General features: G+C 39.7%; 1 protein-coding gene across 10 annotated transcripts in view; it reads left to right on the top strand.

Moving 5' to 3' along the window:
- The window catches only part of kifc3 (kinesin family member C3), a 46,593-nt gene that overhangs the window by 3,509 nt on the left and 15,482 nt on the right, over positions 1 to 27,602 (top strand). For 5 of the 10 annotated variants that reach the window (XM_063882200.1, XM_063882192.1, XM_063882193.1 and 2 more), the window contains exons 1-2: positions 8,055 to 9,005; positions 25,799 to 25,916. In XM_063882200.1, the coding sequence (XP_063738270.1) occupies positions 8,814 to 9,005; positions 25,799 to 25,916 (310 nt within the window). In that variant the 5' untranslated portion in view covers positions 8,055 to 8,813. Of the gene's footprint in view, positions 1 to 8,054; positions 9,006 to 22,170; positions 22,269 to 24,823; positions 25,016 to 25,798; positions 25,917 to 26,007; positions 26,049 to 27,602 lie in introns of those variants that run through there. The other 5 variants (XM_063882196.1, XM_063882194.1, XM_063882195.1 and 2 more) reach the window with 5 other exon arrangements.

The following is a 27,602-nucleotide window of genomic DNA, read 5'->3' as shown; positions in this document are numbered from 1 at the left end:
TGAGGAGCCCAAATGATTATTGAATGTGTAGTTTCATCGTTTTGAAACTTTTTCAGACATTTTACTCGTACGTTTTGTGACATCTTCCACAAATATTTCCGACATTTCATTTTCAAATCCCAACATTTAATCCACATTTCCTTTACAGATATTTCCGTGTATTTTCACAGTTTTTTTACAGGCCGTTTAGATACCTTTTGCACATTTCCCACGTGTATTTCAAAGTGTTTCCATGTATGCTTGGATTTTGTTGTTATGCTTTATGGACATTTTTCCCTTTGGTCATTCAGCTACACTTTGACTGAATGAACACTTTTCGTAAATTTCAAACTGATTTAAATGTTTCGATCTGATAGGAGGGTTACTGAGTGTAAGTCAACGAACCGAAAATAATGTTTGAATTTAAAAACGGTGCGTTTGTGTTTCCACTTCAAACAGAAGCTGGACTTCATGCTGAGCTGAGCGGTTCTGGGGTTTGTCTCGTGTGTCCTAAGGAAATATCAAAGGGAAAACAATAGTATTTAATATTTCATTTAGTTTGTATGTTATCGACCCGTTTCTGAGGAGGATCAGTTTAACTCCTTTGCTAGAGTTAAGGTCATGAGTAGCAGAATTGGATCAAAATGCGTTAACGTAGATTGGGTTGTTTTTTTTACAGCTCCGTATTTATTGGATGGAAACCCCTCCCTCACTGACAGAGAGTTCCTGCTGCTTTACAAACACATTCCTGCAGTGGTTTGTTAAAGATTAACGGTGTGTGCTGCGTTCAGGGTCACCGCTGCTGAGAGCTAATATTTGTGCTGATATCTGTGCAGAAAAGCGGCCGGAGTTTCTCACTAACGCTCGTTCAGATTGATCAGCAGCATCATGAGGTTCCCTCAGCTGTGGAGATGTGAGGATTCATTCAGTGGGACTATCTCTGGGTCTTGGACTGAACCCTGGACCTTTGACTCTAACAGACTGTGATGACTTATTTTGGACATTTTTCAAATCCTTTCAGCCACATTTATCTGGACCTGGTGCAATGACCCGACTAATCAATATTCTCACGCCAGGAAAATAATCTTGGCCTCACTTCTAACACTCACACTCCTATTGGTTAGCGCTCCAACACATTGTACGTGATAGGCTAAGGGGCGGGACATCTGTAAGCTGGTTAACCAATCACAACAGAGCCGGCCAGCTAACCAATCAGAGCAGACTGGGCTCTGGTTTCAGACAGAGGGTGAAAAGAGGAGCTGCAGCACAGGCAGTATGAGACTCTACAGCATGGAGACATGTCCCAGTAGAGACTCTAAAGCATGGAGACATGTCCCAGTAGAGACTCTACAGCATGGAGACATGTCCCAGTAGAGACTCTACAGCATGGAGACATGTCCCAGTAGAGACTCTAAAGCATGGAGACATGTCCCAGTAGAGACTCTAAAGCATGGAGACATGTCCCAGTACAGACTCTAAAGCATGGAGACATGTCCCAGTACAGACTCTAAAGCATGGAGACATGTCCCAGTAGAGACACTAAAGCATGGAGACATGTCCCAGTACAGAGCTCAAACTCTCTTTATAAAGCTGACACCTGAAGCTCTACAGATTCCTCCCACTGAAGTGTGTTTGATTTAAGTCTGTCAGGTGTGTGTGTGTGTGTGTGGGTGTGGGTGTGGGTGTGTGTGTGGGTGTGGGTGTGGGTGTGGGTGTGGTTCTTTAAACTCAACGTCTTTTTACTCTCCATCATCCTGACGTCAGATCTTCTTCATCCAGAGGAAAATCACTGTAACTGTAGGGAACCAGTTCCACCAGAACACTGTGCAGTGTGTGTGAGTCACTGTGGTGCAGGGAGTGTGTGTGTGTCTCACTCAGCTGTTATGTAGGCTGTGTGTGTGTGTGATTAAAACCAGACGCTGCACACTGATTGGGTGTCCAGCAGGGGGAGCCGTCGCTGAAGAAAACCCCGACAAAATGTTTGTGTTTATTTCCTGAGGCGCAGCCCCTCTCCCTGCAGCCCCTCTCCCTGCAGCCCCTCTCCCTGCAGCCCCTCTCCCTGCAGCCCCTCTCCTCTCCCTGCAGCCCCTCTCCCTGCAGCCCCTCTCCCTGCAGCCCCTCTCCCTGCAGCTGTAACAATGGAACTATTTATCCATTAATGTAATATTCCACAGCGCATTTCAGGGGGGTGGAACCGTGTGAGGGGCGTCTTTAAACCAGAAGGTAGGTGTGTGTGTGTGTGTGTGTGTGTGTGTGTGTGTGTGTGTGTGTGTGTGTGTGTGTGTGTGTGTGTGTGTGTGTGTGTGTGTGTGTGTGTGTGTGTGTGTGTGTGTGTGTGTGTGTGTGTGTGTGTGTGTGTGTGTGTGTGTGTGTGTGTGTGTGTGTGTGTGTGTGTGTGTGTGTGTGTGTGTGTGTGTGTGTGTGTGTGTGTGTGTGTACTGTAATTTCCTCCTAGAATAGCTCTGCTGTAATGAGTGTGTGAGATGCATTGTGGGACTTTTGAAAACCACTCAATCCAAACCTCTTTTTCTACACTAGACTACAGGTCTTAGAAACAGCTCTGATCCTGATAGTCACCCAGCTGTGTGCGTCTCTCTTTAGTGTCCCCTGGTCTCCGGCTGTGTGCGTCTCTCTTTAGTGTCCCCCAGCTGTGTGCGTCTCTCTTTAGTGTCCCCTGGTCTCCAGCTGTGTGCGTCTCTCTTTAGTGTCCCCTGGTCTCCAGCTGTGTGCGTCTCTCTTTAGTGTCCCCTGGTCTCCAGCTGTGTGCGTCTCTCTATAGTGTCCCCTGGTCTCCAGCTGTGTGCGTCTCTCTTTAGTGTCCCCTGGTCTCCAGCTGTGTGCGTCTCTCTTTAGTGTCCCCTGGTCTCCAGCTGTGTGTGTCTCTCTTTAGTGTCCCCTGGTCTCCAGCTGTATGCGTCTCTCTTTAGTGTCCCCTGGTCTCCAGCTGTGTGCGTCTCTCTTTAGTGTCCCCTGGTCTCCAGCTGTGTGTGTCTCTCTTGAGTGTCCCCTGGTCTGCAGCTGTGTGTGTCTCTCTTTAGTGTCCCCTGGTCTCCAGCTGTATGCGTCTCTCTTTAGTGTCCCCTGGTCTCCAGCTGTGTGTGTCTCTCTTGAGTGTCCCCTGGTCTCCAGCTGTATGCGTCTCTCTTTAGTGTCCCCTGGTCTCCAGCTGTGTGCGTCTCTCTTGAGTGTCCCCTGGTCTGCAGCTGTGTGCGTCTCTATTTAGTGTCCCCTGGTCTCCAGCTGTGTGCGTCTCTATTTAGTGTCCCCTGGTCTCCAGCTGTGTGCGTCTCTCTTTAGTGTCCCCTGGTCTCCAGCTGTGTGCGTCTCTCTTTAGTGTCCCCTGGTCTCCAGCTGTGTGCGTCTCTCTTTAGTGTCCCCTGTTCTCCAGCTGTGTGCGTCTCTCTTTAGTGTCCCCTGGTCTCCAGCTGTGTGCGTCTCTCTTTAGTGTCCCCTGGTCTCCAGCTGTGTGCGTCTCTCTTTAGTGTCCCCTGGTCTCCAGCTGTGTGCGTCTCTCTTTAGTGTCCCCTGGTCTCCAGCTGTGTGCGTCTCTCTTTAGTGTCCCCTGGTCTCCAGCTGTGTGCGTCTCTCTTTAGTGTCCCCTGGTCTCCAGCTGGTTGCGTCTCTCTTTAGTGTCCCCTGGTCTCCAGCTGTGTGCGTCTCTCTTTAGTGTCCCCTGGTCTCCAGCTGTGTGCGTCTCTCTTTAGTGTCCCCTGGTCTCCAGCTGTGTGCGTCTCTCTTTAGTGTCCCCTGGTCTCCAGCTGTGTGCGTCTCTCTTTAGTGTCCCCTGGTCTCCAGCTGTGTGCGTCTCTCTTTAGTGTCCCCTGGTGTCCAGCTGTGTGCGTCTCTCTTTAGTGTCCCCTGGTCTCCAGCTGTGTGCGTCTCTCTTTAGTGTCCCCTGGTCTCCAGCTGTGTGCGTCTCTCTTTAGTGTCCCCTTGGTCTCCTCTTTAGTGTCCCCTTGACGCACACAGTGTCCAGCTGTGTGCGTCTCTCTTTAGTGTCCCCTGGTCTCCAGCTGTGTGCGTCTCTCTTTAGTGTCCCCTGGTCTCCAGCTGTGTGCGTCTCTCTTTAGTGTCCCCTGGTCTCCAGCTGTGTGCGTCTCTCTTTAGTGTCCCCTGGTCTCCAGCTGTGTGCGTCTCTCTTTAGTGTCCCCTGGTCTCCAGCTGTGTGTGTCTCTCTTTAGTGTCCCCTGGTCTCCAGCTGTGTGCGTCTCTCTTTAGTGTCCCCTGGTCTCCAGCTGTGTGCGTCTCTCTTTAGTGTCCCCTGGTCTCCAGCTGTGTGCGTCTCTCTTTAGTGTCCCCTGGTCTCCAGCTGTGTGCGTCTCTCTTTAGTGTCCCCTGGTCTCCGTTGTGTTGGAGCTTCTTGCAGCGTTTGGTTTCTGCAGCTTTTAGTAAACTGCTCATGTTTCCTCTGCTGAATGTTCTCTAGATGCTGCATGTGTTGAAGAGCTGCTGCAGATGTTTCTGCATGTGTTGAAGAGCTGCTGTAGATGTTTCTGCAGACTTCTGATGTGTGTTTCTATATCTGCTTCTTCTCTGAAGCTGCAGAGTCTCTCTGCTGATGGAAGAGTTTTGGTCCTTTTTATTAATCCCTTTTACATATCCTGCAAACTATGCAAATGTGCACATTTTGAGATGTTTACTTTCACAACAGCTTTAATTAATTATAAGATACAAGCATTCTGTCAAATGTTTAACCATTTCAGAGTTGTAGAGATACCCAACGTTTAGAAAAAAGATGGTATGAATTATCAATCAGCTGGAGGAATGATTTATAGACCCCATTAAATCCCAACAGGTATAAATCTGAGGTGATCTCCAGAGGAAAAATAAATGTGGGGACATTTCCTGTCAGATTGTAGTTCCTAAAAGCTCCTTAAATATAAACAGGAACATGTTTTTAATCCCAAGTCTTCAGAGCTTTTTATATTTCACTCAACACACCTGATGCCTTCAGATCCAACACACACCTGCAGCCAGACATCTACCTTGAAATGTGACTCAGAGATCAGTCTGATCTGATAACCTGTGTTGGACTTTAACCAGAATCAGACCTTGTTTACTTTCTCTGGAACTTTATCAGGGACTGTGAACTGGCTGTGCACGCTGAGTCGGGGGGGAATATAACCATAACCCTAAAAACAAACCACTCCTGGGTTACAATGAAAGCTCATTCCCTTCTCAGAACTGCTGGTGATGTGTTTTTGATTAAACTTAAATTAGAGAACATCTATGTGTTATCAGCCTTTGTGTCAGTCACATGGTGTAGATTAGGCATGTCAGGAATCCAGAATATAGTAGTCGTCACCAAAACTAAAAAGGAAAGACTAAATCCCATGCACTTCAACAGTAGCACGCTGGTTTCCGTCAGGCCGTTAAACAGATCATAATCCCACTAACATCTCGTTTGTTTTGCGCTGACAACATCAGGATGTATTCAAGAAACTACGTTTCACAGAGGTTGTAATTTACATTCACAAAGTAGTATTTTTGTACTTTCATAGAGCATGAACGCGTCATATTCTGCCGGTGAGTTTCACTGGGCTTTTATTGTGAAGATTTTGATGCTGGACCTTTGAAGGTTTTGATGCTGGACCTCTATCGTTGGGCTTTTATTGTGAAGGTTTTGATGCTGGACCTCTGTCGTTGGGCTTTTATTGTGAAGGTTTTGATGCTGGACCTTTGTTGTTGGGCTTTTATTGTGAAGGTTTTGATGCTGGACCTCTATCGTTGGGCTTTTATTGTGAAGGTTTTGATGCTGGACCTCTATCGTTGGGCTTTTATTGTGAAGGTTTTGATGCTGGACCTCTATCGTTGGGCTTTTATTGTGAAGGTTTTGATGCTGGACCTCTATCGTTGGGCTTTTATTGTGAAGGTTTTGATGCTGGACCTTTGTTGTTGGGCTTTTATTGTGGCTGTAACTCATAAATGCACACAATTCAATCTTACTAAACAGACCAAAGAACACCTCACAGTGTACCGCTATAGAACTGTGTTCCACGGCTAGCTAAGATCTAAGCGAAGCTATCCTGCAGATTGTACACAGATTAGTTGTTCACAGTTTTGGAGAAGTGTTGTGCGTCTCCTGTACTCGGTGAGGGGTTGACAGCGTACTGAAGAAGCAGATGTATAATAAAACGTGATACCTTCCACTAAGCCTACGATAAGCAGTGTGTTTGTTAAGTTGAACCACATTTCCTGACTCAGGGACTTTCTTGTTCATCTGTTGAGCATTTAAGGACTTCCACATCCCTACCACTCGTTAGAGACCGTTGAATCCCCTCAGGAACTCTGTACCCTCTCTCCAGGACCCTCCCTGTAAATGGGAGTTTGGCATCTTATTGGATGCTTTGCACCATGTGACCCCCGCTGTGACTCCGCCCCCTCATTAGGACCCTGAAAGCGCTCAGTGGACCGGAAACTTCTTTTGTTTCCGCCGGACGGTTTCCAGAAATCCTGGAGATCTGCTTTACTGGATGTACAGTGAGCGATGGATCCTGATTCAGAATGTCGGAACCCCCCACTGAGACCCCGGGTCCCCCCCGCCCCACTTGTTCCGTCACGTATAGAGGACACTGATCAACCAGGACCAGGAGAACAAAAACTTAATTCAATCATCTACAAAACGGTTCAGCTTCCTGTAGAAGAGTTAAAGTCTTCAAGAGTCCAGTATTAGTCCTACGCTGAGACGAGAGTCCAGTATCAGTCCTAAGCTGAGACGTGAGTCCAGTATCAGTCCTACGCTGAGACGTGAGTCCAGTATCAGTCCTACGCTGAGACGTGAGTCCAGTATCAGTCCTACGCTGAGACGTGAGTCCAGTATCAGTCCTACGCTGAGACGTGAGTCCAGTATCAGCCCTACGCTGAGACAAGAGTCCAGTATCAGCCCTACGCTGAGACGAGAGTCCAGTATCAGCCCTACGCTGAGACAAGAGTCCAGTATCAGCCCTACGCTGAGACGAGAGTCCAGTATCAGTCCTACGCTGAGACGAGAGTCCAGTATCAGTCCTACGCTGAGACGAGAGTCCAGTATCAGCCCTACGCTGAGACGAGAGTCCAGTATCAGCCCTACGCTGAGACGAGAGTCCAGTATCAGCCCTACGCTGAGACGAGAGTCCAGTATCAGTCCTACGCTGAGACGAGAGTCCAGTATCAGCCCTACGCTGAGACGAGAGTCCAGTATCAGTCCTACGCTGAGACGAGAGTCCAGTATCAGCCCTACGCTGAGACGAGAGTCCAGTATCAGCCCTACGCTGAGACGGGAGTCCAGTATCAGTCCTACGCTGAGACGAGAGTCCAGTATCAGTCCTACGCTGAGACGAGAGTCCAGTATCAGCCCTACGCTGAGACGAGGGTCCAGTATCAGTCCTACGCTGAGACGAGAGTCCAGTATCAGTCCTACGCTGAGACGAGGGTCCAGTATCAGTCCTACGCTGAGACGAGAGTCCAGTATCAGCCCTACGCTGAGACGAGGGTCTGTCCTGGAAACTGTTTGCATCCTGAGTCCTGATCCATTCTCCTTCTCCGTTTCATAGTGCTGAGAAACTGTTAGGAATCATCCCAATATGCAGGTGTGTCCATAAAGGAATAACTCAAATATAGAAATGCATGTTTACAAACAGAAGCATATCTGATACAAATAATGACAACAACAACAACAACAACAACAACAACAACAACAACAACGACAACAACAGTGAGAACCTCAGATAGTAAAACATCAGAGCAGGTGAAAGTGATTTGAATGAGTGATTGGATTTATCTCCATGATGTAAAGTGATGGAGACTCTGACATGGCGTTCTCTGAAAGCCTTCCTGTCGTGCAGATATTAAACTCTCCCATGAACACATGAGGGACTATCTCCACGTTACATAATCAGAGTTTTATCCTGGAACAACAGATGGTCCCAGGGCGGGGGGGGTTACACTCTCTCTCTCTCTCCCCCTGATGGAGGTGAAGACCTGCTCTGATTTAATCTGCTGGACTGTCACAGCATGACGCCGCAGAGAGAGGACAGTTCCTGCTCCTATCGGAACGAAAACTTCACCAAAGAGGGGCTAACGAGAAACTGAAGGGGGGCTAACGAGAAACTGAAGGGGGGCTAACGAGAAACTGAAGAGGGGCTAACGAGAAACTGAAGAGGGGCTAACGAGAAACTGAAGAGGGGCTAACGAGAGACCAATGTGTGACCAACAACAAGGATCAAATTGGGGACTGATGATGGACTATAACGAGGATAAACCGATGGACTAACGAGGCATGGGAGAACCGCGGAGGGAAGTTGACTTTACAGATTATTTAGAGTTTGGCTCTCCCCGTCACGCTCTCATCTCTCTCTTTGGATTCTTATATCCGTGATTTAAATCGGAGTGGTCGGTTTTATTAAGATAATTAGTGTTTATGGAACAGAAGTCACCAAATCCCGGCAGAAACTTGTAGAATAATAATGTCACACAATTTGTGGGGAACCTTTATTGGCACTAAGTAAAGTCAAACAGTACTGTCCCCGAGTTTGTCTTTCATTAAATTAAAACACTCAGACTCAGCGGGGTGTGCAGGGGAGTCTTGACTTACGTAGAGAAACTGGAGCTGCCGGCTCTGCTTTCAGATCAAAGCTGAGGACGTGACGAGGACAAAGTCCAGCGGTTATCAGCTCTGTGGAACAGGGACTCAGAGGTGAGGAGAGCAGGTAGAGCGTTGCATAAAGAGCGGATTAAACACACAGCTGGCTTCTCTCTGAGAAGATGTAACTCTGACTCGTCGGGGGGGTCGTGGAGCTGAGCCCCCTTCCTCTGGAGGCCTCACAGTGACCCTGTTTCTCACGCTGTTCGTGGGGATGTTCGTTTTATGCACCCTGGCTGTCCTCACCCTGCATGGCCTCCTCCGGCGCTGGAACCACAGGGAGGTGGAGCCCGGGGAGCTGAGTGGGGGGGAGGCAGGGTCTCTGGGGAAGAAGAGACCTAGGATCTGCAGGAGAGGAGGAAGAGCAGGAAGAGGAGGAGGTAACGACAGCAGGAGGCCAGGGCAGGTGAGCAGATGGAGATCAGGTTCAGGCAAAAAAACACCGTCTCTCTATTTTCAGTGTTTTACCCAACAAGTTACACATTTATGAAGAAATGAAATCATGCAGCCAACTTTACTTTAGAACAGTCTAAGTGCATTAGTAACTTTACTTTAGAACAGTCTAAGTGTGTTAGTAACTTTACTTTAGAACAGTCTAAGTGTGTTAGTAACTTTACTTTAGAACAGTCTAAGTGTGTTAGTAACTTTACCTTAGAACAGTCTAAGTGCATTAGTAACTTTACTTTAGAACAGTCTAAGTGTATTAGTAACTTTACTTTAGAACAGTCTAAGTGTGTTAGTAACTTTACTTTAGAACAGTCTAAGTGTGTTAGTAACTTTACTTTAGAACAGTCTAAGTGTGTTAGTAACTTTACTTTAGAACAGTCTAAGTGTGTTAGTAACTTTACTTTAGAACAGTCTAAGTGTGTTAGTAACTTTACTTTAGAACAGTCTAAGTGTATTAGTAACTTTACCTTAGAACAGTCTAAGTGTGTTAGTAACTTTACTTTAGAACAGTCTAAGTGTGTTAGTAACTTTACTTTAGAACAGTCTAAGTGCATTAGTAACTTTACCTTAGAACAGTCTAAGTGCATTAGTAACTTTACTTTAGAACAGTCTAAGTGTGTTAGTAACTTTACTTTAGAACAGTCTAAGTGTATTAGTAACTTTACTTTAGAACAGTCTAAGTGTATTAGTAACTTTACCTTAGAACAGTCTAAGTGTGTTAGTAACTTTACTTTAGAACAGTCTAAGTGTGTTAGTAACTTTACTTTAGAACAGTCTAAGTGTATTAGTAACTTTACTTTAGAACAGTCTAAGTGTGTTAGTAACTTTACTTTAGAACAGTCTAAGTGTGTTAGTAACTTTACTTTAGAACAGTCTAAGTGTATTAGTAACTTTACTTTAGAACAGTCTAAGTGCATTAGTAACTTTACTTTAGAACAGTCTAAGTGTATTAGTAACTTTACTTTAGAACAGTCTAAGTGTATTAGTAACTTTACCTTAGAACAGTCTAAGTGTATTAGTAACTTTACTTTAGAACAGTCTAAGTGTATTAGTAACTTTACTTTAGAACAGTCTAAGTGTATTAGTAACTTTACTTTAGAACAGTCTAAGTGCATTAGTAACTTTACTTAGAACAGTCTAAGTGCATTAGTAACTTTACTTTAGAACAGTCTAAGTGCATTAGTAACTTTACTTTAGAACAGTCTAAGTGTGTTAGTAACTTTACTTTAGAACAGTCTAAGTGTGTTAGTAACTTTACTTTAGAACAGTCTAAGTGTGTTAGTAACTTTACTTTAGAACAGTCTAAGTGCATTAGTAACTTTACTTTAGAACAGTCTAAGTGTATTAGTAACTTTACTTTAGAACAGTCTAAGTGTGTTAGTAACTTTACTTTAGAACAGTCTAAGTGTATTAGTAACTTTACTTTAGAACAGTCTAAGTGTATTAGTAACTTTACTTTAGAACAGTCTAAGTGTGTTAGTAACTTTACTTTAGAACAGTCTAAGTGTGTTAGTAACTTTACCTTAGAACAGTCTAAGTGCATTAGTAACTTTACTTTAGAACAGTCTAAGTGTGTTAGTAACTTTACTTTAGAACAGTCTAAGTGTATTAGTAACTTTACTTTAGAACAGTCTAAGTGTATTAGTAACTTTACTTTAGAACAGTCTAAGTGTGTTAGTAACTTTACTTTAGAACAGTCTAAGTGCATTAGTAACTTTACCTTAGAACAATCTAAGTGTGTTAGTAACTTTACTTTAGAACAGTCTAAGTGTGTTAGTAACTTTACCTTAGAACAGTCTAAGTGTATTAGTAACTTTACTTTAGAACAGTCTAAGTGCATTAGTAACTTTACTTTAGAACAGTCTAAGTGTATTAGTAACTTTACTTTAGAACAGTCTAAGTGTATTAGTAACTTTACTTTAGAACAGTCTAAGTGTATTAGTAACTTTACTTTAGAACAGTCTAAGTGTATTAGTAACTTTACTTTAGAACAGTCTAAGTGTGTTAGTAACTTTACTTTAGAACAGTCTAAGTGTATTAGTAACTTTACCTTAGAACAGTCTAAGTGTATTAGTAACTTTACTTTAGAACAGTCTAAGTGTATTAGTAACTTTACTTTAGAACAGTCTAAGTGTATTAGTAACTTTACTTTAGAACAGTCTAAGTGTTTAGTAACTTTACTTTAGAACAGTCTAAGTGTATTAGTAACTTTACTTTAGAACAGTCTAAGTGTATTAGTAACTTTACTTTAGAACAGTCTAAGTGTATTAGTAACTTTACCTTAGAACAGTCTAAGTGTATTAGTAACTTTACTTTAGAACAGTCTAAGTGTATTAGTAACTTTACTTTAGAACAGTCTAAGTGTATTAGTAACTTTACCTTAGAACAGTCTAAGTGTATTAGTAACTTTACCTTAGAACAGTCTAAGTGTATTAGTAACTTTACTTTAGAACAGTCTAAGTGTATTAGTAACTTTACTTTAGAACAGTCTAAGTGTGTTAGTAACTTTACTTTAGAACAGTCTAAGTGTATTAGTAACTTTACTTAGAACAGTCTAAGTGTATTAGTAACTTTACTTTAGAACAGTCTAAGTGTATTAGTAACTTTACTTTAGAACAGTCTAAGTGTATTAGTAACTTTACTTTAGAACAGTCTAAGTGTGTTAGTAACTTTACTTTAGAACAGTCTAAGTGTATTAGTAACTTTACTTTAGAACAGTCTAAGTGTATTAGTAACTTTACTTTAGAACAGTCTAAGTGTATTAGTAACTTTACCTTAGAACAGTCTAAGTGTATTAGTAACTTTACTTTAGAACAGTCTAAGTGTATTAGTAACTTTACTTTAGAACAGTCTAAGTGTATTAGTAACTTTACCTTAGAACAGTCTAAGTGTATTAGTAACTTTACCTTAGAACAGTCTAAGTGTGTTAGTAACTTTACTTTAGAACAGTCTAAGTGCATTAGTAACTTTACTTTAGAACAGTCTAAGTGCATTAGTAACTTTACCTTAGAACAGTCTAAGTGTGTTAGTAACTTTACTTTAGAACAGTCTAAGTGTATTAGTAACTTTACTTTAGAACAGTCTAAGTGCATTAGTAACTTTACTTTAGAACAGTCTAAGTGCATTAGTAACTTTACTTTAGAACAGTCTAAGTGCATTAGTAACTTTACTTTAGAACAGTCTAAGTGTGTTAGTAACTTTACTTTAGAACAGTCTAAGTGTATTAGTAACTTTACTTTAGAACAGTCTAAGTGCATTAGTAACTTTACCTTAGAACAGTCTAAGTGCATTAGTAACTTTACTTTAGAACAGTCTAAGTGTATTAGTAACTTTACTTTAGAACAGTCTAAGTGTATTAGTAACTTTACTTTAGAACAGTCTAAGTGTATTAGTAACTTTACTTTAGAACAGTCTAAGTGTATTAGTAACTTTACTTTAGAACAGTCTAAGTGCATTAGTAACTTTACTTAGAACAGTCTAAGTGTGTTAGTAACTTTACTTTAGAACAGTCTAAGTGCATTAGTAACTTTACTTTAGAACAGTCTAAGTGTATTAGTAACTTTACTTTAGAACAGTCTAAGTGTATTAGTAACTTTACTTTAGAACAGTCTAAGTGTATTAGTAACTTTACTTTAGAACAGTCTAAGTGTGTTAGTAACTTTACTTTAGAACAGTCTAAGTGTATTAGTAACTTTACTTTAGAACAGTCTAAGTGTATTAGTAACTTTACTTTAGAACAGTCTAAGTGTATTAGTAACTTTACCTTAGAACAGTCTAAGTGTATTAGTAACTTTACTTTAGAACAGTCTAAGTGTATTAGTAACTTTACTTTAGAACAGTCTAAGTGTATTAGTAACTTTACCTTAGAACAGTCTAAGTGTATTAGTAACTTTACCTTAGAACAGTCTAAGTGTGTTAGTAACTTTACTTTAGAACAGTCTAAGTGCATTAGTAACTTTACTTTAGAACAGTCTAAGTGCATTAGTAACTTTACCTTAGAACAGTCTAAGTGTGTTAGTAACTTTACTTTAGAACAGTCTAAGTGCATTAGTAACTTTACTTTAGAACAGTCTAAGTGTGTTAGTAACTTTACTTTAGAACAGTCTAAGTGCATTAGTAACTTTACCTTAGAACAGTCTAAGTGCATTAGTAACTTTACTTTAGAACAGTCTAAGTGTGTTAGTAACTTTACCTTAGAACAGTCTAAGTGCATTAGTAACTTTACTTTAGAACAGTCTAAGTGCATTAGTAACTTTACTTTAGAACAGTCTAAGTGTATTAGTAACTTTACCTTAGAACAGTCTAAGTGTGTTAGTAACTTTACTTTAGAACAGTCTAAGTGTGTTAGTAACTTTACTTTAGAACAGTCTAAGTGCATTAGTAACTTTACTTTAGAACAGTCTAAGTGCATTAGTAACTTTACTTAGAACAGTCTAAGTGTGTTAGTAACTTTACTTTAGAACAGTCTAAGTGTGTTAGTAACTTTACTTTAGAACAGTCTAAGTGTGTTAGTAACTTTACTTTAGAACAGTCTAAGTGCATTAGTAACTTTACTTTAGAACAGTCTAAGTGTGTTAGTAACTTTACTTTAGAACAGTCTAAGTGTGTTAGTAACTTTACTTTAGAACAGTCTAAGTGCATTAGTAACTTTACTTTAGAACAGTCTAAGTGCATTAGTAACTTTACCTTAGAACAGTCTAAGTGCATTAGTAACTTTACTTTAGAACAGTCTAAGTGTGTTAGTAACTTTACTTTAGAACAGTCTAAGTGCATTAGTAACTTTACTTTAGAACAGTCTAAGTGTGTTAGTAACTTTACTTTAGAACAGTCTAAGTGTGTTAGTAACTTTACTTTAGAACAGTCTAAGTGCATTAGTAACTTTACTTTAGAACAGTCTAAGTGTGTTAGTAACTTTACTTTAGAACAGTCTAAGTGTGTTAGTAACTTTACTTTAGAACAGTCTAAGTGCATTAGTAACTTTACTTTAGAACAGTCTAAGTGCATTAGTAACTTTACTTTAGAACAGTCTAAGTGCATTAGTAACTTTACTTTAGAACAGTCTAAGTGCATTAGTAACTTTACTTTAGAACAGTCTAAGTGTGTTAGTAACTTTACTTTAGAACAGTCTAAGTGCATTAGTAACTTTACTTTAGAACAGTCTAAGTGTGTTAGTAACTTTACCTTAGAACAGTCTAAGTGCATTAGTAACTTTACCTTAGAACAGTCTAAGTGTATTAGTAACTTTACTTTAGAACAGTCTAAGTGTGTTAGTAACTTTACTTTAGAACAGTCTAAGTGTGTTAGTAACTTTACTTTAGAACAGTCTAAGTGTGTTAGTAACTTTACTTTAGAACAGTCTAAGTGTATTAGTAACTTTACTTTAGAACAGTCTAAGTGTATTAGTAACTTTACTTTAGAACAGTCTAAGTGTGTTAGTAACTTTACTTTAGAACAGTCTAAGTGTGTTAGTAACTTTACTTTAGAACAGTCTAAGTGTGTTAGTAACTTTACTTTAGAACAGTCTAAGTGTGTTAGTAACTTTACTTTAGAACAGTCTAAGTGTATTAGTAACTTTACCTTAGAACAGTCTAAGTGTATTAGTAACTTTACTTTAGAACAGTCTAAGTGTATTAGTAACTTTACTTTAGAACAGTCTAAGTGTATTAGTAACTTTACTTTAGAACAGTCTAAGTGTGTTAGTAACTTTACTTTAGAACAGTCTAAGTGTATTAGTAACTTTACTTTAGAACAGTCTAAGTGTGTTAGTAACTTTACTTTAGAACAGTCTAAGTGTGTTAGTAACTTTACTTTAGAACAGTCTAAGTGTATTAGTAACTTTACTTTAGAACAGTCTAAGTGTATTAGTAACTTTACTTTAGAACAGTCTAAGTGTGTTAGTAACTTTACTTTAGAACAGTCTAAGTGTGTTAGTAACTTTACTTTAGAACAGTCTAAGTGTGTTAGTAACTTTACTTTAGAACAGTCTAAGTGTATTAGTAACTTTACTTTAGAACAGTCTAAGTGTATTAGTAACTTTACTTTAGAACAGTCTAAGTGTGTTAGTAACTTTACTTTAGAACAGTCTAAGTGTATTAGTAACTTTACTTTAGAACAGTCTAAGTGCATTAGTAACTTTACTTTAGAACAGTCTAAGTGTATTAGTAACTTTACTTTAGAACAGTCTAAGTGTATTAGTAACTTTACTTTAGAACAGTCTAAGTGTATTAGTAACTTTACTTTAGAACAGTCTAAGTGTATTAGTAACTTTACTTTAGAACAGTCTAAGTGTATTAGTAACTTTACTTTAGAACAGTCTAAGTGTATTAGTAACTTTACTTTAGAACAGTCTAAGTGTATTAGTAACTTTACTTTAGAACAGTCTAAGTGTATTAGTAACTTTACTTTAGAACAGTCTAAGTGCATTAGTAACTTTACTTTAGAACAGTCTAAGTGTATTAGTAACTTTACTTTAGAACAGTCTAAGTGTATTAGTAACTTTACTTTAGAACAGTCTAAGTGTATTAGTAACTTTACTTAGAACAGTCTAAGTGTATTAGTAACTTTACTTTAGAACAGTCTAAGTGTGTTAGTAACTTTACTTTAGAACAGTCTAAGTGTATTAGTAACTTTACTTTAGAACAGTCTAAGTGTATTAGTAACTTTACTTTAGAACAGTCTAAGTGTATTAGTAACTTTACTTTAGAACAGTCTAAGTGTATTAGTAACTTTACTTTAGAACAGTCTAAGTGCATTAGTAACTTTACTTTAGAACAGTCTAAGTGTATTAGTAACTTTACTTTAGAACAGTCTAAGTGTATTAGTAACTTTACTTTAGAACAGTCTAAGTGCATTAGTAACTTTACTTTAGAACAGTCTAAGTGTATTAGTAACTTTACTTTAGAACAGTCTAAGTGTATTAGTAACTTTACTTTAGAACAGTCTAAGTGTATTAGTAACTTTACTTTAGAACAGTCTAAGTGTATTAGTAACTTTACTTTAGAACAGTCTAAGTGTGTTAGTAACTTTACTTTAGAACAGTCTAAGTGTATTAGTAACTTTACTTTAGAACAGTCTAAGTGCATTAGTAACTTTACTTTAGAACAGTCTAAGTGTATTAGTAACTTTACTTTAGAACAGTCTAAGTGCATTAGTAACTTTACTTTAGAACAGTCTAAGTGCATTAGTAACTTTACTTTAGAACAGTCTAAGTGTATTAGTAACTTTACTTTAGAACAGTCTAAGTGTATTAGTAACTTTACTTTAGAACAGTCTAAGTGTGTTAGTAACTTTACTTTAGAACAGTCTAAGTGTGTTAGTAACTTTACTTTAGAACAGTCTAAGTGTATTAGTAACTTTACTTTAGAACAGTCTAAGTGTATTAGTAACTTTACTTTAGAACAGTCTAAGTGTGTTAGTAACTTTACTTTAGAACAGTCTAAGTGTTTAGTAACTTTACTTTAGAACAGTCTAAGTGTATTAGTAACTTTACTTTAGAACAGTCTAAGTGTATTAGTAACTTTACTTTAGAACAGTCTAAGTGTATTAGTAACTTTACTTTAGAACAGTCTAAGTGCATTAGTAACTTTACTTTAGAACAGTCTAAGTGTATTAGTAACTTTACTTTAGAACAGTCTAAGTGTATTAGTAACTTTACTTTAGAACAGTCTAAGTGTATTAGTAACTTTACTTTAGAACAGTCTAAGTGTGTTAGTAACTTTACTTTAGAACAGTCTAAGTGTATTAGTAACTTTACTTTAGAACAGTCTAAGTGTATTAGTAACTTTACTTTAGAACAGTCTAAGTGTATTAGTAACTTTACTTTAGAACAGTCTAAGTGTATTAGTAACTTTACTTTAGAACAGTCTAAGTGTATTAGTAACTTTACTTTAGAACAGTCTAAGTGTATTAGTAACTTTACTTTAGAACAGTCTAAGTGTATTAGTAACTTTACTTTAGAACAGTCTAAGTGTATTAGTAACTTTACTTTAGAACAGTCTAAGTGTATTAGTAACTTTACTTTAGAACAGTCTAAGTGTATTAGTAACTTTACTTTAGAACAGTCTAAGTGTATTAGTAACTTTACTTTAGAACAGTCTAAGTGTATTAGTAACTTTACTTTAGAACAGTCTAAGTGCATTAGTAACTTTACTTTAGAACAGTCTAAGTGTATTAGTAACTTTACTTTAGAACAGTCTAAGTGTATTAGTAACTTTACTTTAGAACAGTCTAAGTGTATTAGTAACTTTACTTTAGAACAGTCTAAGTGTATTAGTAACTTTACTTTAGAACAGTCTAAGTGTATTAGTAACTTTACTTTAGAACAGTCTAAGTGTGTTAGTAACTTTACTTTAGAACAGTCTAAGTGTATTAGTAACTTTACTTTAGAACAGTCTAAGTGTATTAGTAACTTTACTTTAGAACAGTCTAAGTGTATTAGTAACTTTACTTTAGAACAGTCTAAGTGTATTAGTAACTTTACTTTAGAACAGTCTAAGTGTATTAGTAACTTTACTTTAGAACAGTCTAAGTGTATTAGTAACTTTACTTTAGAACAGTCTAAGTGTATTAGTAACTTTACTTTAGAACAGTCTAAGTGTATTAGTAACTTTACTTTAGAACAGTCTAAGTGTATTAGTAACTTTACTTTAGAACAGTCTAAGTGTATTAGTAACTTTACTTTAGAACAGTCTAAGTGTATTAGTAACTTTACTTTAGAACAGTCTAAGTGTATTAGTAACTTTACTTTAGAACAGTCTAAGTGTATTAGTAACTTTACTTTAGAACAGTCTAAGTGTATTAGTAACTTTACTTTAGAACAGTCTAAGTGTATTAGTAACTTTACTTTAGAACAGTCTAAGTGTATTAGTAACTTTACTTTAGAACAGTCTAAGTGTATTAGTAACTTTACTTTAGAACAGTCTAAGTGTATTAGTAACTTTACTTTAGAACAGTCTAAGTGTATTAGTAACTTTACTTTAGAACAGTCTAAGTGTATTAGTAACTTTACTTTAGAACAGTCTAAGTGTATTAGTAACTTTACTTTAGAACAGTCTAAGTGTATTAGTAACTTTACTTTAGAACAGTCTAAGTGTATTAGTAACTTTACTTTAGAACAGTCTAAGTGTATTAGTAACTTTACTTTAGAACAGTCTAAGTGTATTAGTAACTTTACTTTAGAACAGTCTAAGTGTATTAGTAACTTTACTTTAGAACAGTCTAAGTGTATTAGTAACTTTACTTTAGAACAGTCTAAGTGCATTAGTAACTTTACTTTAGAACAGTCTAAGTGTATTAGTAACTTTACTTTAGAACAGTCTAAGTGTGTTAGTAACTTTACTTTAGAACAGTCTAAGTGTGTAGTAACTTTACTTTAGAACAGTCTAAGTGTATTAGTAACTTTACTTTAGAACAGTCTAAGTGTATTAGTAACTTTACTTTAGAACAGTCTAAGTGTATTAGTAACTTTACTTTAGAACAGTCTAAGTGTGTTAGTAACTTTACTTTAGAACAGTCTAAGTGTATTAGTAACTTTACCTTAGAACAGTCTAAGTGTGTTAGTAACTTTACTTTAGAACAGTCTAAGTGCATAGTACTTTAACTTTTGAACAGTCTAAGTGCTGTTAGTATCTTTACCTTTAGATACAGTCTAAGTGCTGTTAGTAACTTGTACCTTTAGTACAGTCCTAAGTGTATTAGTTAACTTTACTTTAGAAGGCAGTCTAAGTGTGTTAGTAACTTTACTTTAGAACATCCTAAGTGCATTAGTAACTTTACTTTAGAACAGTCTAAGTGTTTGTACTTTATTAGAACATCAGTTTGTACTTACTTAGAACGTCTAATGTTGTAACTTTACAGAACAGTCTAAGGTATAGTAACTTTCTTTAGAACAGTCTAAATGAGTAACTTTATTAGCATCTAAGTTTTAGTAATTTACAGAAAGTTCTATTATTATAACTTTATCCTTTAGACGTTGTGCTTTAACTTCTTAGAAAGACTATGGTTTATAAACTTTACTTTGAACAGTTAAGGCATATAACTTTACGTAGAAGTCAAGTCATTTACTTTACTTTGAACAGTTGTGATTGTAACTTTACTTAGAACAGCTAATGATTGTAACTTTACTAGAACTCTAAGTGTTTAGTAACTTTATTTAGAAAGAAGTGTATGTAAACACTTTAGAACAGTTAGGTTTTATTTATTGAACGTCTAATGCTTGTAACTTTCTTTAACAGTTTGTTGGTCTTTTTTACGTCAAGGTTTATAACTTTACTTAAACGTCTAAGGTATTATAAATTGAAGTCTAAGGTGTTCAGTAATTATTAGAACACTCTCAGTGTTAGTAACTTTACTTAGAGTCTAAGTTGTTGTAATTTGCTGTAGAACAGTCTATGTCGTTGGAGTATTTATTTGAAAGTCTGTGTGATTGTAACTTTACTTTTACGTCTATGCTTTTATTGTAACTTTACTTTAGACCGTCTAAGTGTTGTAACTTATTTAAACGTTAAGTTGTTAAGTAACATACTTTAGAACGTTAGTGTTTGTAATTTCTTTGACTTCTAGTGCATTAGTAACTTTCTTAGAACAGTCTAAGTGTGTTATAACTTTACTTGGCTAAGTGTGTTAGTAACTTACTTGGAACGTAGGCTTAGTAACTTTACCTGAACAGTCTAGTGATTAGTACTTTACTTTAGAACGTCTAAGTGTTGTACTTCTTTAGAACAGTTAAGTGAATTGTAACTCTCTTTAAACAGTCAAGTGTTAGTAACTTTACTTTAGAAATCTAAGGTCTTGTAACTATACGTAGACAGTCTAAGTGTATAGTAAACTTTACTTTGAACAGTCTAATGTGTATTATAACTTTACTGACAGTTAACGTTGTTATATTACTTTGAAGGAAAGATCCGTTTCAAAATCGTTATTACAAATCCAAGGCTGACCTTTTTAGAAAGTCTAAGAATAGTAAATCTGTAACTTGTTAAGAACAGTACTAATGCTCTTAGTTAACGATATAACTTAGAACTGAACTTTGGATTTTAATGATTTAAAAACAGACTTGTCTATATTTGCATTTAACCTGGCAGAAATTTTTTAAATCTAAGTGCATTATAAAAATGAAGACTTCAAACAATCTTAATTTATAACAAAAATTTGAAACAGTTAATTGAATTTATAATCTGTAAACAAAACAACTGTAAATGATCAACTTTCATTGAACATCAGGTTTTTGTTTTTTAAAGAAGAGGCTGATTAGCAACCATAATTAAAAACATGCTAAAACAATTGTTAGTAATTTCTTTATACGTCTAAGTGTTTCTAACATTTACTTTGATACCAAAATCTCACAAATCCATTAGTAATTTGATTAAAAAACAGCTCCTAAGTTTTTATTAGTAACTTTACTCCCTTTAGAACACTCTGTGTGTGTTGTAACGCTTTCTTGGAGACAAACTCTAAATGAAGTAATTTTACTTGTTGACAGTTAAGCGTTTTGTAACTTACTTAGTACAGTTAAGTGGGGGGGGGGGGGGGGGGGGGGGGGGGGGGGGGGGGGGGGGGGGGGGGGGGGGGGGATCGGACCTTGTCTGGCTTTTATTTGAGGTTTAGTGGTTTGTTTCTTTATGTTGAAGGTTATGTGAACTTTTCTTTGGGGGTTTATGGAAGGTTTATTTGGGCGTCTTGTTTATTGTAATTTAACTTGGGCCTTGTGTTGGGCTTTTTTTGAAAGTTTTAAGTGGCCCTTTGTTCTTTATTTGATTAAGGGTTTTAGCTACTTTCGTTGGCTTTTTTGTAATTTATTTGAACGTCTTGGTTTTAGTAAATTTTACTTTAAAATTAATGGATTGTTTTACTTACATCAAGAGGTTAGTGATTTTTTCTTTCCCTTTTATTTTTAAAGAAGACAAATCTAGGTGTGGGAGAATACGACATGTCTAGTTTAAACTTTATTTGCGTCAGCAAGAGGATGTATTCTTAGACGTCTAGGTGGAATATTTACTTAGAAAAGTCTGTTTTAGGAACTTTATTTGAACACAAGGTGTTAAACCTTTATTTATAGTTTTAAGTTTTATTGTAAATTGAACGTTCTAAGTCATTTACAAAATTTTAACCTTTTTAAAAGGTTTTAAACTTACTTGAAATTTTGTGTGACGGTAGACTTTAATTTGAAACAGTCAAATGTGAACTATAATGAACAGAAGTTTGGTTTTAAATATTTAAGAACAGTTTTTTTTGATTTATTGAACTTTTTTAATCCGATAAGAAAATGACGCTGCAGTTACTAAACATGAAAAGAATTCAAACATAAACTTCAGATAAAACAACAATCTGAAACGGATTGAATTGAATAAGTTATAATCTGTAAACAAAACAAACTGTAAATGTTATCAAACTAAAGTGTTTCATTGAAAATCAGGTTCATTGTTGTTTTTAAAGAAGAGGCAGAAGTTAGCAGACCATAATTAAAAAAGCTAATGAATAAAACAATTAGTTAGTCATTATTTTTATTCGTCTGATTCTTGTTTTTCCTCACATTTTTTGGGTCTTTTGGATACTCAAAGAGTTGCATCATTTCTTAAATCCTTTAAATCTGCTGGAATTTGATTTAACAAAAAATGCATAAGCCCCTCCCCTAACGGTTTTCAAAATAAAAGCCCCCAAATGTAACTTTCACTTCCACTTATTATGGTACACACTCTGTGTGTCGTGGTCAGACGGCCTCTTGGAGACAAACTCTGAACCAACAGGAAGTCGAATATTTTCTTTGTTTTGCTGTTTTAGGCGATTTTTAGCCTTTTTACGTTTTGTTCCTTTATTATTATTGTGGACATTTTGGCTGCAGCTATCGAGCAATTCACTATGCCCCTAATTGCATGCTCACACACACACACACACACACACACACACACACACACACACACACACACACACACACACACACACACACACACACACACTTTGCTGTTGCATATTGCAGGGGGGGAGGAGCCGCTCTTACGCTTCAGTTGAGGCTGAAATATTTATCCGTTGGCGGCAAGGGGGGAGAAAGGGAGGATGGGTGGAGAGGCGGTGCTAGAGGAGGTGTGATGCTGCTGTGCTGTTGCTAGGGGAACAGAGAGGGAGGAAGCTGTGTGTGTGTGTGTGTGTGTGTGTGTGTGGGGACACTGATCCTGCAGAGTGTGAAGCTGCAGCAGCGGGAGGATGCAGCGATGATGCGGACGGCGAGGTAAGGACGGGGGACACAAAGAGGGAGGTATGGAGGTCCTGTGAGGGGGGGAAGGGAGGGAGACGTGTTGGGTGGAGGTCTGTAACCTGATGCAGAGCGATGACCTGGATACTGCCGTGTGTCAGAGCGCCGGGCTCTCACTCTGTTCGGCTTCCTGTCTGGACGGTAATCTGCTCACGCTGCGGGGGGCTCTGGATGTGGCGCTCTGACAGGTCTGAATGTATTCTGCTTTTATCTTCCCGTTGGCCTTTTTCTGTGGAATCCTGCACCAGATGATGCGTTCAGGTGCAGGACAAACGGCCGCTTTAAGGCTCATTGATGCTAGGGCTGGGCAGTGAGCTCATCTGATGGATGTCGTCCTCTGACTGGATTTTTAATATCCTTTTTTAAATATTCATCTCATTGAATATCTATATCTTGCCTCTGAAGGATCAGGTCTGCAGGGTCTCTCTCTCTCGCTCCCTCTCTCTCTCCTGTAGCGCAGAGCAGCAGATCCTCCACGTCAGAAGCGTTTCCACTTCCTGGAAATATTCCGATCAGACCCCGCTCACGTAGCCGTAACGCGTCTCTCTGCGTACCTGGAATCTGTCTGAGGGTTTTCTCTGCCATCGTGGTGCACATCACTCTTCCTCTTCACCCTTGCATACTTGATTTTTCTTACCTTCTTGCTGTCTCTCTCCCTGGAAACACTGAGGGTCTCCTGCTGTGTTTCTCCAGATTTGTTGGTGAGAATGACCTTTCTTCTTCCTCATCCTCATCCTCAGACACAGATTGTCCTTAAGAGCTGCTGGTATACAGTCTCTGACGTCCTGTCCTAATAGTCATCACCTATAGCTCCTCCAACTTGCAGAAAGCTTTCCCTTATTTAAAGCTTCAGTATTGAACCATACGGTGGATGCCACGCCTGACAGAAACAGGGTCTCAGTGCACGTGAGGATGGATGATCGACATTTCAGCACAGTGTGGAGCTACCTTCTGATACCTTCAACCCATCCATCACTCTGTCTTTACCCATGGCTGCTACCTCTCTTTAGGAGGAGCTGCTCTGGCTTTCCAGTTTGTGACGGAGCACCACCTGCCCTGAGTCTAATGTTCGTGGACCTCTGGGAGTCCTTCCTATGGGGTGCGTAGGTCCTGCTGTCGTACATTCTTTCGGCCACGGATGACCTCTTTAGTTAGGTTCAGTGCCCCGTGTGTTTCGTCTTGTTGGTTATACACTCTGAACTATTTAAAACCTCCGACTGAGGAAGAGATCTTCAGGATTGGTCCGGTAACCCGTTATGTCTCCGCGTGTCTGCAGCACATGTCTCCGGCCGTAACTCCATAACAGGAAGTGGTGTGTTGGGCTGCACGACTCCTATGTAGTAGAAGACAAGGAGGGTCTGCAGCCCGGGTGTTCAGGTGTGCTTGAGCTGACCCCAGGATGTTTCCTTGTAGAAAAGTGTGTGTGGGACTTCTTTACGTCCTTAAAGCCTAAACACAGGACACGGGTTGGTTGTTCCAGCAGCATCTTACCTCCTTTGAACAGTAGAAAGTCAGTGATAAATACCTGAATATGAAACATATTGAAGTCATTCTTCAGATAAAGAACCAAACACACTGGTTCCAGCTCCTCCAGTGTGCTGGGTAAACTCTCTCTTGTGACCTTTGTCTTTACCAGACAGAATTTGACGTCCATTTTTTATTTATTGCAAGCAGTATGATGCCTTTAGGGTCCGATGGATGTCTGTGTCAGTAGGGGCTTTATTTCTTGATATTCTAGACTAAATCTGGCTACAGAGGCTGTTCAAAATGTGAAGAGGGGATAAGGTCTCCTCTGGATTTCATCAGCTTCTCAAACAGCAGTCGGTTATTGCTTCAAACTGGGGTCAATTTTTGGACCTTTTTGTGTATATTTCAGGGGAAAAAATAAGCAGTATCTCCATTTTTAGCCTGTTTTTATTGACCCTTTTATGCACGGACTCTTGTTGCATCAGGGTGTGTGTTGTGGAGAAAAAACACAAAAGATCCGACTCCCTCCTCGTTAGTGACTGTGTGTGTGTGTGTGACTCTGTGTGTGACTCTGTGTGTGACTGTGAGCACATGGAGACTGAATAAAAACAGAAAGGGAAGATTTGACCCAGTTTCAGAGGAGGAGGATCTAAAGAGAGGAAGTGATGCAGGGGTGTGTGTGTGTGTGTGTGTGTGTGTGTGTGTGTGTGTGTGTGTGTGTGTGTGTGTGTGTGTGTGTGTGTGTGTGTGTGTGTGTGTGTGTGTGTGTGTGTGTGTGTGTGTGTGTGTGTGTGTGTGTGTGTGTGTGTGTGTGTGTGTGTGTGTGTGTGTGTGTGTGTGTGTGTGTGTGTGTGTGTGTGTGTGTGTGTGTGTGTGTGTGTGTGTGTGTGTGTGTACCAGGTTCAGACCTGATTTGAGTGGAAAGTGAGTCTGAGTCCTCACAGAGAGAGTTATAGGTTGCCTTCATTACCCTGTTGGTGTGCTGTGAGTAGATCAGTCTGACGCTGCGGTCAGCGGGGGGTTAAAGACGCCCTCTGCCCGGGGATTAGCAGCTTACGCCCGGGATCAGGTGCGGGTAATCCTGCAGGTGAGGGTCCGGCTGGCTGTGGGTCTGCAGGATGTGAGGCTGCAGAGCAGGCAGCATGCTGTGCTGGGTGGGAACGCTGCTCAACCAGAGCTGGCTGGACAGGGAGCGCTACGCCCCCCCGCCGGAGAGGAAGCCTTGCGGTGGACGGGCGAGGACAGAGTCTAGAGAGGTGAGGGGCTGCTGAGGCGCTCTCAGATATTCTGACAGCAGTTTGAACAGCTCCCTCTTCGCGGCTGCTCCCCTGTTGTCTCTTCGGACCAAAGCTTCAGGGCAGCGGGGGGTAGCGCGTTTGAGGACGGCACCAACACGGTTAGGGGTAGTTTTGAAGGCTTTGTCAATAAATACAGACGTAAGAACTCCTGTACCAAGCGGTCACAAAGGTGTGGCCAATTAAAACGAGGAGGTGCAGAGGTTCTGCTGATGGAGACCTGCAGCATTGCTCTCTTGAGTCGGTTCTTCATGGTTTAGTGGATTTATTGTACGTGGCTTTGATTAAGCACAATTCCTGCACCACTGATGTACATCCATGGTTGAGCTTCCTGAGAGGTCCTTTATTCTGAAAAACTGTGTGTGTGTGTGTGTGTGTGTGTGATCCTGAACATCTTGAATTTGCACATGAAGAACAACATTCCCCTAATCCTCTTTTATTCTGAAAATCCCGGAGTAACTCTGTTGTCTTTGTGTGTGTGTGTGTGTGTGTGTGTGTGTGTGTGTGTGTGTGTGTGTGTGTGTGTGTGTGTGTGTGTGTGTGTGTGTGTGTGTGTGTGTGTGTGTGTGTGTGTGTGTGTGTGTGTGTGTGTGTGTGTGTGTGTGTGTGTGTGTGTGTGTGTGTGTGTGTGTGTGTGTGTGTGTGTGTGTGTGTGTGTGTGTGTGTGTGTGTGTGTGTGTGTGTGTGTGTGTGTGTGTGTGTGTGTGTGTGTGTGTGTGTGTGTGTGTGTGTGTGTGTGTGCAGCCGGTGCCGCGGTCCTGCGCTCTGCTCAGCCCGGCGGCCATGTTCAGCACCAGAAAGACCTGGGACCTCGGCCACGCCCCCTGCCTGGAGCTCTGGAAGAAAGACATCTCATTGGACGGTGAGTCAGAGGGGGGCGGGGCTTCACAAAACACCAGCATGGCTGCATTTTTGGGATGACAGCTGTGTGTGTGTGAGTGTGTGTGATGAATGGAGCTCGACAGTGAGAGGGAACCTGAGCTCCAGCACACAGGTGAGCAGAAAATGTCACCTTTTATTTGTTTATTATTTATGTGTTGTTGTTGTGCGCTCTCCGCATGTTTCCCAGCGGATTGTCTTTCGTCCCTGGAGACGGATCAGGTTCACCACCGAGGCTTGTCCTCTCATCCTGAGAGCTGGTCCTGCTGGAGCTGATTTGATAACCAGTTTCTGTCAGTTTCTCTCCAAACCGTTTCTATATTTCTTCTGTTTTCCATTCTGGACGAAAACAGACGAGGCATTTCAGAATTTTTCCTGACATAACGATTAAAGGATTAGACGAGAAAAAGCAGATTAGCTTTCTACCTACTCCCTTGTATTCCTCTGTAAACTTTATAATTAGTTTTTTATTCATCTGCATTTCTGGGGATTTAATCGAAGAAATAAGTCGTTGGACGTTTTCTATTCTTGACCAAAGAAGCCCCAAAATATCAGTTTGAAAATCATAGAAACAGCAAACCTTTACAAACACCTGAAGCTGGGAACAGTAAATATTGTCAGTCCCTTTGAAGCAGGTTGAATTCATGAACACATTCATTTACTAACAGAAACAGAGACTCCGTAAACAGACCACAACTCACAACACGTGTTATTTTATCCATATATACTGTGTGTGTGTGTGTGTGTGTGTGTGTGTGTGTGTGTGTGTGTGTGTGTGTGTGTGTGTGTGTGTGTGTGTGTGTGTGTGTGTGTGTGTGTGTGTGTGTGTGTGTGTGTGTGTGTGTGTGTGTGTGTGTGTGTGTGTGTGTGTGTGTGTGTGTGTGTGTGTGTGTGTGTGTGTGTGTGTGTGTGTTCAGCAGCGTCAACTTTCCTGAAAAAGCTAACACGCGTCACTTTTTTTTTAATGCAACTATGTGTGTTTGTAATCCTGTTCTCTGGTCTGTCAGTGTGTCGCCTCAGCTCTACATTGTGTTTCTGTCCACGTGTGTGTGTGTGTGTGTGTGTGTGTGTGTGTGCGTGGGGTAAGTCTGTGTAAAGCTCAGATTTCTCTCACAGAGTGCAGATTGTTCTCAGGTCGATAAGATTTGGTGAGGCCTAGTTGAAAATGTGACCCCCCTCCTCACACACACACACACACACTCAGCTGCTATCACCTGTTGTCTGGTCGGACTGGTTCTCATGGTGGTGAGGCGTTCAGGTGACCTCGGGACCATTAGGAGGAACGTGTTTCAGGTTCTCTGTGTTCTCTTTCTGCGGTGACTGATAATCAGCTGACTCGTTACATCAGCTGACTCGTTAACTCTGCTGACTCACTAAATCAGCTGACTCATCAAATCAGCTGACTCACTAAATCAGCTGACTCACTAAATCAGCTGACTCGTTACATCAGCTGACTCATTAACTCTGCTGACTCACTAAATCAGCTGACTCACTAAATCAGCTGACTCACTAAATCAGCTGACTCATCAAATCAGCTGACTCACTAAATCAGCTGACTCATCAAATCAGCTGACTCACTAAATCAGCTGACTCACTAAATCAGCTGACTCATCAAATCAGCTGACTCATCAAATCAGCTGACTCACTAAAGCAGCTGACTCACTAAATC

The sequence above is a fragment of the Eleginops maclovinus genome, chromosome 4 (genome assembly GCF_036324505.1).
Source record: "Eleginops maclovinus isolate JMC-PN-2008 ecotype Puerto Natales chromosome 4, JC_Emac_rtc_rv5, whole genome shotgun sequence".
NCBI lineage: Eukaryota > Metazoa > Chordata > Actinopteri > Perciformes > Eleginopidae > Eleginops > Eleginops maclovinus.
The sequence above is the reverse complement of the archived record's forward strand: the minus strand, read 5'-3'. Positions and strand labels throughout refer to the sequence as shown.